This window comes from Lathyrus oleraceus, chromosome 4 (assembly GCF_024323335.1).
Source record: "Lathyrus oleraceus cultivar Zhongwan6 chromosome 4, CAAS_Psat_ZW6_1.0, whole genome shotgun sequence".
In the NCBI taxonomy this organism is placed as follows: domain Eukaryota; kingdom Viridiplantae; phylum Streptophyta; class Magnoliopsida; order Fabales; family Fabaceae; genus Lathyrus; species Lathyrus oleraceus.
This window is the reverse complement of record NC_066582.1, coordinates 479,727,255-479,743,285: the sequence shown is the minus strand read 5'-3', so window position 1 is coordinate 479,743,285 and position 16,031 is coordinate 479,727,255. Positions and strand designations below refer to the sequence as shown.

At 33.7% G+C, this 16,031-nt stretch overlaps 1 protein-coding gene across 1 annotated transcript; it reads right to left on the bottom strand.

The window, feature by feature from the left end:
- Positions 1 to 5,089: 5,089 nt before the first annotated feature.
- LOC127076328 (mitochondrial import inner membrane translocase subunit TIM23-2) lies at positions 5,090 to 6,098 on the bottom strand. The gene has a single exon (XM_051017949.1). It carries the CDS (start codon positions 5,933 to 5,935, stop codon positions 5,381 to 5,383), a length of 555 nt encoding a protein of 184 aa, XP_050873906.1. The 5' UTR covers positions 5,936 to 6,098; the 3' UTR covers positions 5,090 to 5,380.
- Between the last annotated feature and the right edge of the window lie 9,933 nt (positions 6,099 to 16,031).

The window sequence follows — 16,031 nt, the reverse complement described above, 5'->3', positions numbered from 1 at the left end:
TCTCCGAGCGAGGAGAGTGGCACTGACCGGTTCTCACATGAGGTGTCTGGCCGATCGAGTTCAATTTCGTGTACTCCGTATTATCCGACGTAAATGATCTAGATCTGCTTATGGATGGACGGGAGATGATGAGAATGAGTCAAGTGATGTACAAACATCATTTCAGGATGACGTGCAGATGGTGGTAGAGACTGATGTATCCCATCTGACAGAGACATAAGTTATGAGGCAGAGACAACAACTACTATAAAGGTTATTCCGAAGACAGTTATTGAATCGCATAGTGTAATACTTGATTTAAATATTCGTTTATTTTAATTATTTATTTAATTTAATTGAATATTTTATTTAAATAATGATTTTTGTGAACACGTGACATGTTTGGTCGATGACATTATTTGTGGTGTGTTGGGTTGATAAATTGGGTTAGTGAAAATTAAATGATTTTATTAATAATTTAATTAAAAATTGGTGAAAATTTATAGAGTTTGAACAATTTTAGAAATTGTGAGAGTTTAATTTTGAGAAGAGAAAGCTAGAGTTTTAATTTATTAAAAAGTGAAATTTAGAAAATTAAAATAAGAGAGTATATATTTTTAAGTTAGACCAAAAATTAGGTTTTATAACAAAATTCTTCGGTACTAGAAACAACGAAAAATGAGAGAAAAAGCATTGAGGAAGGAGTGCTAGAGCTTGAGAGAAGGAATCAATTGAGGTTGCATTGTTGAACTTTTTTGGAATTATAAGGTAGATGAGAGATTCTTCATCTATTAGTGCTTAGTTCATGAAAGGGTAGATAGGTTTCCCTTAACCTCAAATATGATTTTCTCCTTTTTATTGATTGAGTTGTGTGATGAGTAATATAATTACAACTCTTTTTGTATGCCATGAATTACTTGCAAATCCGTGTATTGTATTTTGTGTGATTGTTGCATATGATATTTGTTCATAAACATGAGTTTGAATGTCAAATGGGATTTTTAAAACATGTTAAATTTCATAATTAATTGATGATTATTTGATGCTGCGTATGTATGATCCGTGTTGGTTGTTGTATAATTGTTTTATAATTATTGTGTGTCGAATTCTGAGCGTTTGGCATTTTAAGGAATCAAAATCGGAGGTCTGGAAGGTCTCCAATGGTGAAAAATGCATAATTATGCATTCTACATTCTGCAACGGTGATGGGAGTCACCCTTTTGACGGACTACCCGTCATTCCGTCCAACTTTGTGACGGGCGTCAGCTTTGTGACGGTCCACCCGTCAAGATCAGGTAAACTTGGTTCAAATACTATTTTTATCATAACTTGAATTTCAAGACTCAGATTGAGACACGATTCGAAGCGTTGGAAACCTAACTCACAAAGCTACATCATAGTAGTGCCTTGTGAGATGAATTTCCATTTTTGAATGATACGTGAGTATATGTTGTGAAGTGTGTATAATTGTGTGACTTATTGTACATGCTTGATGATGAACATGAGGTAATTAATTAAATTATATAATTAACTGTATATTGTGAAGTGAAGTTATATATAAATGAGTATTATGTGTAAGTGTGAAAATGTGTGATAAAAGTGCAAGTATGATATGAGGTAAATTTTGTGCATAATTGTTGATGAGTTGAGTGAAATCTGATTTGAGTTGTGAGTTGCTATTGATGAAATGAATATATTTAAATACAGTTATAGTGGAGCTATTTTTCATCTTTTGTTGTCGAGTAATTATGTATAGTCAGAGTGAGACTGTATTATATGTGTATATGACATTCATCATATGTGTCATTGTTGTGAAAGAGGCATGTTCGCGGTAGTTCATAGTGAGGACTAGTGACTTGTCTCAAGTGTTGAGTGAGGGCTTGGAGCTCAAAGTGGGGGCTCAGGATTCACAAAGATTGGAATCTGATTTGTATAGAGTTGAGTTGTGAGCCCGGTTCAAAGTGGGGACCGTGGCGAGCATGAGTCAAGTCATTGTTGCATTATATTCCAGATTGCAATTGGATAATTATGATGTGGGTGAGATGTGAATACATGATTTGGTGTGTTTTATGAGTATGTGGATAATTGTGTAGATGTGTGAATCTATCATTAATGTTTATGCACCGTTTATTATTTGAATGTATTCTCACCCTCTTTTGTGTTATTAATTATGTGCTCCTCTGGAGTACAAATAATCAGATACCTGAGTAAGAGTTTGAGGTTGATGACATATTGTGTCTCTTTAGTTGCTTATTGTCCGGGTTTATAGTTGGAGTCATTCTGATACGTAACACAAGATGGACGAGCTATCCTATTTTTATATATGTTGCGTATCTTCTTGTTTGTTTTAATTCTGCGATGAACCATTTTTAAAACTAATACTATTGTTGAGACTTTTATGTCAAGTGTTTTGTATTTCGTTGCTTATCAAATGAATTGTTTCCTTATTATGTGGTTCAAAATTATTTTAATGGTTGCGAATATCATCCTGCTTGGTGTATTAATTGTGATTTATGTGTTTTATTTATTATTTTTGTCGAGTCAAAGAGTAGGGTGATACATAGTGATATCAGAGAAGGTCGGTCCATCCTACTAGGTTGTGTAATTTTGTTTATTTCCTGATACACGACATGTATGTGAAACACTGTCGGTGCTCGTTTATTTTTCTAACCATTTGTTGACAGAAGCGTGATTGAAACAAGTGGAGGATAAGCTTTTGCTTCTCTTAGATGTTTCAGGTGTGGAGTGTCGGTTCATCGTGTCACTCATTAGTGTTTCTAATCTAAATGTGAAAGTTAAAGACCATATTATTTCTCGCGTCACATAGTTTAAATATCTCAAGTTCGTAATACAAAATGATGGAGAAGTAGAAAGAAATGCAAACAATCAAATTCAAATTGAATAACTAAAATATACGAGGGTTTCAAAAATTGTGTGCGACACAAAGATACCACTCAAACTAAAATAAGTGTAGTAGAGATGACGATCTCGTATTGAATGTGTGATAAGACGAGACAAATTAAAATTAAAAATAAAAATATTAGAGAACATGTTAAGGTAACATCTACAATGGAGTATGAAGTGATGTCAACGAGTGCAACTGAAACATGGAAGACCTAATCTTTGAAGACAAAAGTCTTTTGACAAAAATGACATAAGTTAAGGAAGCATGAGATAAGACAATCATTTGTATGAAACAACAGCCAGGCAATTTCTGTATCGAGAACTTAAACAAATCCCATTTAGCAAGGCTATATAAATATAGCATTGATGCTTTGTTCTTGTATTCTTTCCTTTTGTTTTAAGTCAAAATTAGCTCTTATTTAAAAAAAAAGGGTAATATTAACTTGTGCCCGAGGGACACAAGTTAAGAAAATCATTTATAGAAAATTTGTATTAGAAAAAATAATTAAAAAATTAATTTATATTTTTATTAAAATCAATACACAATTTCCAAGATAACATTTCTTTATTTGGCTCTTAACTTGTGCCCCTAAGACACAAGTTAGCATTAGCCTTAAAAAAATAATCTAAATTAACTCCCAAATAATAACAATGATTTTACCAACATATTGCCAAACAAACCACATCACAAACCCCTTAAACTTAAACTTATACATTCAAAAGAACCCCTTAAAAAAAGAATTGCAAAACTTGTACCCTGCCCATGAATAAAAATCTGACAACTTTTCTTGAGACAAGTTAACAGAATCAGAGCATAAAAAGGCATAGATTCTCTCCCGTGAGACTTTCCATCCATATTTTAAGTGAAATTCTCACCATTAAAAAGCAAATGATTGGGTTTTTTAAATATTAAAAAATGCAGGGCAAAGTATTTGGATGGCTAGGATTCCACTGGATAAAAAACAAGTAAAATCTCCAATGGAGAGAATTCAAATCCGAATGCTTGAATTGCTGAGTATGTCTTCACTTGCTCTGGACAGGAATGGGGCCTTGGTGGCAGAGGGCAAAGCATAAAAGGAAGCACATGAGGAGAGGAAACGGTGGATAATGAAAGGGGATTATTTGCAACAGTGGGTGTGAGAAGGAACAAAACAAGTGCAGGAAAACCATAATAATATCATGTAAAATGTCTTGATCTAAAGGGTAGCTGCCTATTTAGTACCTCAAATATCACTCATAATTAAATAAAAATAGTAAATAGTCCATAAACTATATGAAAATGAAAAATAGTGCTTAACCTATATCATACCTGTCAAACTAATCCCTAACTTATATGAAATTCATCTCTTTAGTCTCTAGTATCTCTCATCAATGTATATATATATAATAGTAGGACTTAATTTGATGGGTTTCATATAATTTAAAGGCTAAATTAATAGATATCATATAGTTTATGGACTATTTACTATTTTTATTTAATTATGAGATTAAGTAGGAGAGAAAGTGATACTAAGGGGACTAGATTGATGGTTTACTCCCTACTACGAGCGACACGGGAAGTTGACTCACCCTAGCATTTGACATTAAGTAAACTTTCACAGTCCCATGACCAGGACACAAATAACTTCTGACATATGATCAATCAAATACCCCTTAAGAACTACTGCCGATTTAATACCAGTTCCACTTTGGCAAAAACAAAGGCAACGCCCTCATTAAAGGAAAGAGGCAAACTGCAATAATCAGTCTCAAGTATATAACAACAGTTGTTTATTACCTCTTGTTCACGTGCTCATTGCAACATAACAAGAGTAATCAACATCGCCAAAAAGGTCATACATGATATGACTAGAATTTGGAAGAAGCCACAATCAACTGAGATATACAACCTTCAAAATGCAAAGTTGAAATTAAGATGCAATCAACCGAAGGAGATCAATACAAGTAAAATATTGCACTAAATGGAACCAAAATCCCCCATACTTCCGCAACAAGGCTTCTATAATCTCTTCCACAGAAAACTCTACAACGAACAACAAAGTAGTAGTCGTTGTTTTACACCCAAAAAAATTGTTCAACTCCGATCAAACACATGCAAAATCTTTCAAACCACAAGTCAAACATATTGTTGATCCAGCTAAACCAATCACATAAGAAAGATCAAGCAAAAAACAAAAGATTAATTGATGCTATATACACTTTTAAATTAAATTTCGTCCCAATAATTATAATTATTTATTCGATCAGGACTTCACAAAGTTATACATTAGATTTAGAGCAGAAAGCCAGAATCCAGCTGGGCATTAAACCAAATAGTTTGCAACGGAAGCATTAACTACTAACCACAATGACCTGATGAGTGATGACCATAACATATATGGTATATAACTTCTTTAAACAATTCTATATATTCTACTAACTAAAACTAACACCAATTATCTCTCAAAAATGATTTTTTTTTTCTTTAAATGAAAAGATTAAATCTCACACTCACATTTCATATCGGCACATATCGTTTCAATGCTTGTTTTGCCGTCACGGCAGCTCCAACAAGAACTCCACCCACAGCTCCGGCCACCGCCGCCGATCTCACTCCTCTCGCTGCTCGATATAGAGCCCCCGTGCCAAGTCCCGCTGCAACGCTGTTCCAGGCGTCATCCGTATCCCTAGCAGCCTCGATCCCGCTCTCGATTCCGGCGTAAAGCAACCCAATGATCCCAACACGGTTTCCCCAAGTCCGACCCGAATGTCCGGAGGAGTTAAGTATACGATTAACCCGGAGCTTTGTGGTGTCTCCGGATTCGAAAGATCGAACTCCGTCAACGAGTCCGACACCGGCACCGGCGATTGAACCACCGAGGTAACCGCATCCGGTGTAGAAGGTGAGATTTTCGCCCCAGGAACGGCGTTTACGGAGAGCTTCCTCGTCGAAGAGAAACTCCGGAGAAGTTGGGAGTTGGTAGAGATTTCGGCTAGAAACCTCGAGGTCTTTGTATGGATTGTAGAATCGGGTTTGGGGATTTTTATCGGATTGTGAATCGTTTTGCGCCATTGGAGAATCAATTTAGGGTTAGGGTTTCGTGGAATTGAGTGAGGGCACGCAACGGTGCAGAACTTATTGTGTTTTTAAGCTTTGAGACTGAAAACTTTCTATTAGAGAATCTGTGTTATTAGAATCTGAGGTTCGGTCGGAATATGGACCGGGTTTGGTTCTCTCAGATCAAAGTAGGTTTGCTTCAACCGACCAGTGGTTCAATTTTTCTTTTTTGTTTGTTTGGTTTATGAGAGAAAGTTAGAAGAAAGAAAAATGAAAAGAGTATTCACAAGTCTTTTTTATCAAGATATTCAAAATAAAAGTCTTTCATATCAACAAATATATTGTAATTGAAAAAATAATTGAAATTTTTTCTTCTATATAAAATTTACTATTATATTATAAATTTGAATTTTTTTCAATGTAATTAATTATAAGTATTTCGTCCGAGAATTAGAACCAGATGCAGTTAAAGAACTTATGATTTTGAAACGGTGGTACTGATCTCTATCACAGTCACGGCGGAGCTAGAAAATTTAAGATGTGGGGGCGATATATATTATATATTATTGAAAAAAATTCAAGTCCAACATATGTTAAACATAGATTATAAATATAATCCACAAAGTTTTTATATAGAGTGACACTCCTCATCCTCAAAACCAATTTCATAGGGATGAATTAAATTAAACTTTAATCCTATTATATATTTTTTCATAATGTAAAAATTAGTTGTAGATATATTAAATTATTTTTTATTATTATTATGTCACTTTCTTATATTACTTATAAAATATTTGGTCAAATATTTATATCCGTGAGATAATTAAACCTAAGTGTAATCTTTTTATTAAAAACAATATGCATACTAATTAAATTATATTTAAAATTATAATAATATATTAATTTTGTATGTAAAGTATATTTAACTTTAAAAAATAAATATTATTTTTTTAAACGAAATGATAATAATTACTAAAGTTATATAATTATGAGATTTCAGATTCAAATTCAAATCAAAGTTATAAGAGATTAATTACTATGCACTGTCAGTGTAAAAAGTTTTACACAATCGATTCATCATCATCACCCGTTTGTATTACTTTATAGATTTTTAAAATAAAAGTCAAACTTGTTTCAATATCTAACCGTTATGATTAACTGACAGTGTAAAATCATTTTACACTGTCAGTGTATTTCAATTAATCTCAAGTTATAATACTTATCATTTATTAATAGAGATTAATTACTATACACTGTCAGTGTAAAAAGTTTTACACCGTCGATTCATCACCATCATCCGTTTATATTACTTTATAGATTTTTAAAATAAAAGTCAAATTTCTTTTAATATCCGACGTCTATGATTAACTGACGGTGTAAAATCCTTTTACACTGTCAGTGTATTTCAATTAAACTCTTATTAATATAACAAAATTTTAGAGACAGTACTAAATCTTGTTTATTGTTAAATAAATATTACAACTTATAATATAAAAATTATGAATAAAAAATATAATATATTAAATTATTGATATAATATAATAATTTCAATTAAAAATTATAATTATCATTTGTGTTATCTTAAAAATATAAATAATTATATGCAATAGATATTAAAAATATATTAGCTATTTTATATTAATAGGTATTGCATATAAAACACATTTAACTATGTGATTGAATTTTGAGTTTTTGAAAATTTTATCATATAAAGCATAATATTGTTTGTATATATTATTATTATATATTAGCATATGAGTAGAATATGAGTAGAATATTAATTGAATATTAGTGGGGGCATATGCCCCCTTACTCCTGCACATAGCTCTGTCTCTGGTCACGGTGGTGCAGGATGAAGCTGTATGGGTAACACTCAAACACACAAGTCAGTTTAAGATTCGAGATGGGTGTAGTGAAAAATAAAGATCAGAGAATGTACCTTACTCTTTATGGGTGAACATATTTATACTTTGGATCAAGTAGAGTGGATTTGAGGAGAATTAAGCCTTAGCTATTTGGACCTCTGGCCAGTCCAAAACAGTTTCCCCTAAGGCTTTGTCGAGCATTGAAGGAGTCGTGGAACGCCTTAAGTGATGTTGGTCGGCCTCCAGGATGTTATCTGATGTGAAAGAGAACTGAAACTCTTGGAATTAGTTGAAAAAGTAGTGGGAAATAAGCGCATTAAAGGCAGTCCCATCATTGAAATGTTTTGTAGCATTGGTGATGTAACTAGTTAGGGTATAAAGAGGCTTATAGTGCACTTGGGAAATCTAGTCGTTGATCTCTTAACTCTTTCCCTTAGCTAATTTTGATCGTCCCTCTTCCTTTGCCTATAAGTATGAGGAGTTGATTGTAATGCCCCAAATTTTATTCTAATATTTTTTAATTTTATTTGAGATTTTGCAATGTCTTTTATTTAATAAATTATTATTGTTTACGTTAATGAGAATTGAGAGAACTTAATTATAGTTTTATATTTAAATTAGTGGAGGATGTGAGAAATTATGGGGTATTCGGCACTAAACTATAATTTGATTAAATATAGGGAGCTGAGTAGAGTTAGTGAGAATTGAGAGAATTAGTAAAAATTATTAAATTAAAATAAATTAGGTTTTATTTAAATAGAAGGGAAAAGTGAGAGTACGGAGAATTTTGGTGAAGTAATGACTAAGAAGAGGAGAGAGAAAACCCTAGCATAGAAAGTGAAAGAGGAGAGTCTCCATAGCCAAAGTCTTCAAAGTTTCAAGTTTTTCTGCATAGTCGAGGTAAGAGGGGATTATTTGATATATTGGTGTTTAAGCATGGGGTAGTGGAGATTCCTTAACTCATTTTCTTTTTTTTTTCTTTTTATTTTCTTCATTGATGTGGAATTTGAACCTTGAGATGGTTTGTGCAAAACCTCTCTAGATTCTTGTTATATAATACCGAGTTATGCCCTATTAATGATGCAATTTATGTGAATCCATATGTCTAATTCAGATTGTTGATGTTCATGAATATATGTGCTGATTTGATGAATATGATGATGATTTTATGATTAATTGATGATATATGTGTGGAATTTGTGCGTTTTTATGTGCTAAATGTTATATCATTAGTGTATCATGATTTCTATACGTGTGGGGAGTATGGGACTCAAAAATTGAGGTTTAGAAGTGCAGCAATGACGAAAATGCGAAGAATGAGTTTTTGCAACGGTGACGGGCGTCACATGCGTGACAGGTCAACCGTTGTTGCATCGGGAAGGAAAAAGCTAAATTGTCAGCGTTGACATCTATAATATTTGGTGCTATTTTTAAGTGAAACAATTTTAGAGTTAGGTCCAAGGTTTTGAGCAACTTTGAGTCTGGTGACCTTTTGTTACCTTTTTGATGATTTTAAGAGTCCTATTTTATTTGGTTATAGTTGTTATAGAGTTGTCAGAGTTGCTTTTGAGTTATTTAGAGTTGAAGATCATAATATAGGATACACTTGAGTTGAGTTTGGAGCATTGTTGATATTATAAAGTTACCTTTTAAGTAATATTTTTATTTATTTAAGACCGTTAAGACAAAAGAGTTAAAATTAAGTTATTGAGTAATTGATAATAATATTATTGAGTTGAGTTGGAATACGAGTAATTTGACTCTTTAGAGTTGTTTTGATAAGGATAAAGTTGCCTTTAATAGTTGATGTCTTACCCTGTTGGTTGTCTAACATAAGTAAAAATATGAATTACTCTGTTGGTGACTAGTATTGTAAGAATAGGTTAGTATTTTGTACTGTTAATGAGTATGTGTGAATATATGATATGAAGTGCAAGTATAATTATGTGAATTGTTGTAAATACTTGTTGATGATTGTTGAAATGCGTATTCGGAGTTAGAAATAATATTTATGTGTTAAAATACATGATTGTTTACAATCAGATGTTGGACTGTAATCATGGTATTATTGTTGTCGTTGCATTATTGTATGTCATGCATCATGTGTTGTCATTGTTGTGAAAGAGGCATGTTTTCTAATTCAGAAGTTAGGACTAATGATTTATCCCAAGCTTAGAAATTGGGGCTTGGAGCTCTAATATTGGGGCTAGGGGTTCAGAGACTGGAACCTGGTTCGTATGAAGAACTAAATAGACGAGTCATGAGTTCAGATGTTGGGAATTATGATTTGTCCCAAGCTCAGAGTGCGGGCTTGGAGCTTAGATGTTGGCGCTCGGTTCAGGGAGGGGGTCTTGACGAGCATTGTCAGAGTTGAGGAGTTAAACATTGCATAAATATTTGCATTAAGTTTGAACTAGCTACTGTTATGAGTTGATGTGAATGAGTAATTAATTATGTAGGTTGATTTGAGTGTTTTGTGCAAGTTAATGTCATCGATGATTGTTGTGTGAATACATTACTTGTTGATGATTGTTGTTGTTGTTGTTGTTTAGGCTACCCTTCCCTATCTTTTACACTACTAACATATTTAAGCATATTCTCATCCCTTTTGCTTTATGATGTCCATGATGGACATCTTGCATATAATCAGGAGTATAGTTTTGTTGTTGTGAGTGAAATATAGCTTCTTAGAGCTCATCTTCATTTACTTTGTCGTTTATCGCTTTTAGTCGGTTAAATGCTCTGATATGTAACATTGGGAATGTGGCGCTTTTACTATGTTTTAAGTTAATGTTGTATTATGTGGTTTAAAGTATAATACTTTATTTGGAAATTTAATTTTAAAGTTGTTATTATGTTAATTTTGAAGTTTTTACTTATGTCGATTAAATCTTTTTATATAAGTTTTGGGGTTTAGGATGTTACATAGAGCATCTACCAAAATGCCTCTAACTCTATGATATTTTCTATAAATATTTTTCTAACCGGGTGTTAGAGTTTTTCTGTCATATACCATTCCAACTCCATTAACTAGAATATCAATGCCATCTTCCAGAATGTCCCATAGTTCATCATCATGATCTATGATATGATATACATCTTTCTCTTTCACCATTCAAAATTAGTAGAGTCTCCACTGAAAGTTAGAGGTATGACTATATAATTATTCTTTTCATAAGTGTTATAATCATGATTAATAGCAGCATGTGGATTAGCAGTACCACTATCAGACTCGAATACTCCAAACATGGTTTAATATATTTTTCTCAAGATTTTTTCTGCACCACTATTAAGTGTTTAGCACAGACTGTTCTCTGATGCCAACTAAAGATGAGAAAAATACAAGAAGGGGATTGAATTGTGTTAGAATTTTCTTTCTTTTTAAAGCTTTAGTCGGATTCTAAACATAAAGTATAGGGTCTGAACCAATCGGAGGTGAGTGATAAGAAGCAGATAAGAAATGAAAGAAAGAATGAGACATACAAAGTCATCCAGGTTCCTCTCACAAACCAAGAGTAGTCCAGTCCCCTTGTACTTACAAGATATTTTCACTATAATCACACAAGACTACAATTTTCTCAAGCACACAAGCAAGAGACTTCCAATGCTCAAACATAAAGTATGAGACTTTTATGCTCAAGCACATAAACAAGAGACTTCCAATGCTCAAGCACACAATCAAAAGACTTTTATGCTCAAGCACACAAGCAAGAGACTTCGAATTCTCAAACACTAAGGGAGAGACTTCTAACAATCTACCTAACAAATAAAAGATTGTTTGGGCTAATGCACTTGATATACAATTAAAGGTGTGGATAAAATACAATACAAGAAGACTCTTTTAGACTTAGGGACTTATAGCATATACAAAGATAAGAAATCATAAGTTAAACATATGCTTGTGTTTTCATAGAGTAACTGCTCTTTAAAAGTAAATAAACTTGCGATATTAATCAGCCAACCCAAGAAAACTTCGAATCTCAGTAACAAACTTCAGAGTCTCCTATTGTAACACATCATCAACCTTTGAAGGATCAATAAAAGTCCTTCCACTAGAAATCACATGACCAAGGAAACTCAGTTACTTCAACCAAAACTCACACTTAGACAACTTAACATATAACTTTTTCTCTTGTAAAATCTCCAATATCAACCTCAGATGCTCTGCATGCTTTTCATCTGTCTTTGAATAAATCAAGATGTCGTCGATGAACACAACCACAAACTTGTCTAAATAATTATGAAAGATCGTGTTCATATAGTCCATGAACACACCGGAGCATTTTACACACCAAACGACATCACTGAATACTCGTAATCACCATATCTTATTATGAAAATAGTCTTTAGAATGTCTTAAGCCTTTACATAAATTTGATGATAATCGGATCTCAAATCAATCTTTCTGAATACACAAGCACCTACTAACTGGTCCATCAAGTCATTAATCCTTAGAAGGGGATGCTTATTCTTAATAGTTACTTTGCTCAACTGTCGGTAGTCGACACACAACCTTATACTACCATCCATCTTCCTGACTAACAACATTGGCACACCCCATAGTGAAACACTAGGATGAATAAACTTCTTCTCAAGTAACTCCTCCAATTGCTTCTTCAACTCACCCAACTCTAAAGCTAACATCCTATAAGGAGCCATCGACACTGGACTAGTATCTGGTACTAAGTCTATAGCTAACTCAACCTCATAAATCATAAACAACAAGAATATCACAAACAACCAGAATATCACAAACTACTTTCATGCATTTTGCTTATAATGATGCTAATATCACCAACACTTGTGTATCATCCCTTAAGTATTGTCTTACTTGCTTAGATGATACAAATATATCTTCATCTTTAGCAAACTCTGAGAACATCATTGTCTTGGCGTAACAATTGATATGCATACGATTGAACTCCAACCAGTTCATCCTCAAGATGACATTAATTTCCACTAATGGAAGACAAACCAAATCCATTCCAAAATCTCTACCAAAATCCATTCCAAAAATAATTGATATCTGTTTGGCTCTAGATTTGAGGTGTTCAATGATCACAAGAGTTTAAAATATTTATTTGATTAAAAGGAATCGAATATGAGGCAGAGAAGATGGCTCGAGTTTCTGAAAGATTATGATTTTTCCTTGAGTTGCCATCCGGGTAAGGCTAATGTTGTAGCTGACGCATTGAGCTGGAAGTCTTTGCTTATGCCAATGTTGATGGTTCGAGAGTTGGAATTGATAGAGTAATTCAAAGACATGAGTTTGGTATGTTAAGAGACTAATAATAGTGCGAAGTTAGGTATGTCGAAGCTGACCAATGGTATTGTTGAAGTGATCAGAGAGGGTCAGAAGATCGATATGGGATTGTTTAACCGACTTGTGTTAGTCAATCAAGATAAGAGCGGTGACTTCCGAATTGATGAGAATGGCGTGATGAGGTTCAAAGATAGGATTTGCATACTAGATATACCCGAGCTTAAGAAGAATATTCTGGAGTAAGGTCACAAAAGTGGGTTGAGTATTTATCCAGGTGCCACTAAAATGTATCAAGACTTGAAGAAATTATTTTGGTGGCCAAGAATGGAGAAAGAGGTAGCTGAGTTTGAGTATGCTTGTTTGACTTCCGAATTGATGAGAATGGCGTGATGAGGTTTAGAGATAGGATTTGTGTACCAGATGTACCCGAGCTTAAGAAGAATATTCTGGAGGAAGGTCACAAAAGTGGGTTGAGTATTCATCCATGTGCCACTAAAATGTATCAAGACTTGAAGAAATTATTTTGGTGGCCAAGAATGAAGAAAGAGGTAGCTGAGTTTAAGTATGCTTGTCTGACTTGTCAAAAGTTGAAGATTGAACATCAGAAGTCATTGGGTTTGATGCAACTGTTGAGTATTCTTGAGTGGAAGTGGGATAACATTTCCATAGATTTCGTAACAAGTTTTCCAAAGATGACGAATGGATGTGATTCTATTTGGGTGATTATTGATAGACTGACTAAATTAGATAATTTCATACCGATTAAGATCAATTATCCATTACGAAAATTAGTTGAGTTGTACATTAAGAAGATTGTTAGCTTGCATGGTATTTCGTCGAGCATTGTGTCAAATAGAGATCTGAGGTTCACGTTGACGTTTTGGCAGAGTTTGCAAGAGGCATCAGGTACTAAGCTGAAGTTGAGTTATGCGTATCACCCACAGGAATATGGTCAGATGGAGAGGACTATACAATCCTTGAAAGACTGTTGAGGGCTTGTGTGCTAGAACAAGGAGGTGCTTGGGATAGATACTTGTCGCTAATTGAGTTCACTTACAATAACAATTTCCACTCAAGTATTGGGATGACCCAGTTTGAGGAGTTGTATGGTAGGAGGTGTAAGACACCTCTGTGTTTGCATGAATCTAACGAGAGTGCAATGATTGGACCTGAGATTATGCAACAAACTTCTAAGAAGATCATGATGACCCAAGAGAAGATGAAAGCTTCGCAGAGTCGCCAGAAGACTTACCATGATAAGAAGAGGAAAACATTTAAGTTCCAAGAGGGAGACCATATGTTTTTTAGAGTTACTCTAGTAACCGGTGTTGGTCGAGCGTTGAAGACTCAAAAGCTCATGTCGTGTTTTGTTGGTTCATACCAGATCTTGCAAAGGATAAAAGAGGTGGCCTATCAGATTTCCTTGCCACCACCACTTGCTAATCTTCATGATGTGTTTCATATGTTTTAGTTGAGAAGATACATTCTAGATTCGTCTCATGTGATCCAATTGGATGACATACATGTTAGAGAGAACTTGAATATTGAGGCATCGCCCATGCGGATAGAGGGATAGAGGATCAGGAAATGAAGTAGTTGTGTGGTAAGTAGATTTCCTTGGTGAAGATAGTGTGGGGAGGACCAGTTGGTAGAAGTATAACTTGGGAGCTGGAGAGTCAGATGAGGGAGTTGTATCTGACTCTGTTTCCTTCAGGTAATTTTGAGGGCGAAATTTTTTCTAAGAAAGGGAGAGTTGTAACACCACAAATTTGATTAATTAATTTAATTGAATTATTTAAAACTTTATTTGATTAATTAGTGTTTTAAATTATTTGTTGTGGGGTTGTGGGGTAAGTATCCTTGGAGTGAAGGTATAGAGTGAGAAAGAGGTTGGTATAGTTGTTTATAATTACTTAGAATTTTAATTAATTGTTAGAATAAATAGTATTTTATTTGAATTATTTAAATAAAATAGTAAAATAGGAGTTTTTGATCATTGTGAGAATTGGAGAAAAAATGTGGTGAGAGTAGAGAAGTTAGTAATGAGTTGGGCAAAAATGATAATTTAGAAACAATATATATTCTAAAAGTTGGGAGAGGAGATAGGTTTTTAGAGAAATCTGACAATACGTAAAACAAAAGGTAAAGAGGAACCAAGAGTTTTGGGGAATGAGAGTTAAGATTGGGAAGAGGGACACATAAAATATGTTCAATTCACTATCATTGCTGGAAATCTAAGGTAGTGGGGGGGGGGGGGGGGGGGGGGGGGGGGGGGGGGGGGGGGGGAAGACTACCAATTTAGGTGTATTGCATGACATGTGGAGATGAGAGGTCGTTTACTCTCTTTAGGGCAATGAGGATGTGATTAATTCTGAATGTCTATAAAATTTTAATGTTATTGGATGTTTTAATGGTAAATTTCATGTGCATATATATGTAGTATTTTATGTTTTGAGATATTAATGTTTTCCACCATGTTTAAGGGTTTTGAAGGTTATGGGATAAATATTATTTTGAGGGATTGATGGATTAAATGTGTTAAACCATGAAAATAATATACTACAAATGAATATATATGTCATGTATGTATTATTTTTGGTTGATTTTGATGGATGAGGGTGGAAGAGTGAGAGTTTGCTTTGATCTTCATTACTGAAAATGTGTTTTTGACATTCTAAATGTTTATGACGCCCATGGTAGTCATCGCGTTCAGGTTCATGACGGGCGTCATTGTAGTCATGCAACTGTAACTTGCATAATTTGGTTGCTTGCTTGTATTGGAGTGTAGAATCTATTTTTTCAACTTTTGTTGGCTGGTTGACTACTATTAGCCACTGTTTGATATTGTTGTGATGTGAGCTGGTGATCATATATATTTGATCTAAGTTAGGAAATAATAGATGAATGATGGGAATGTTTTGAATGTTGTTGAACATGTTGTTAAGATGAGTTGTGCATATTTTATAAAATTTTCGTGAGGATT

Coding starts and splice junctions, on each gene's coding strand:
- LOC127076328 (XM_051017949.1), bottom strand. CDS start 5,935: ATGGCGCAAAACGATTCACAATCCGATAAAAATCCCCAAACCCGATTC.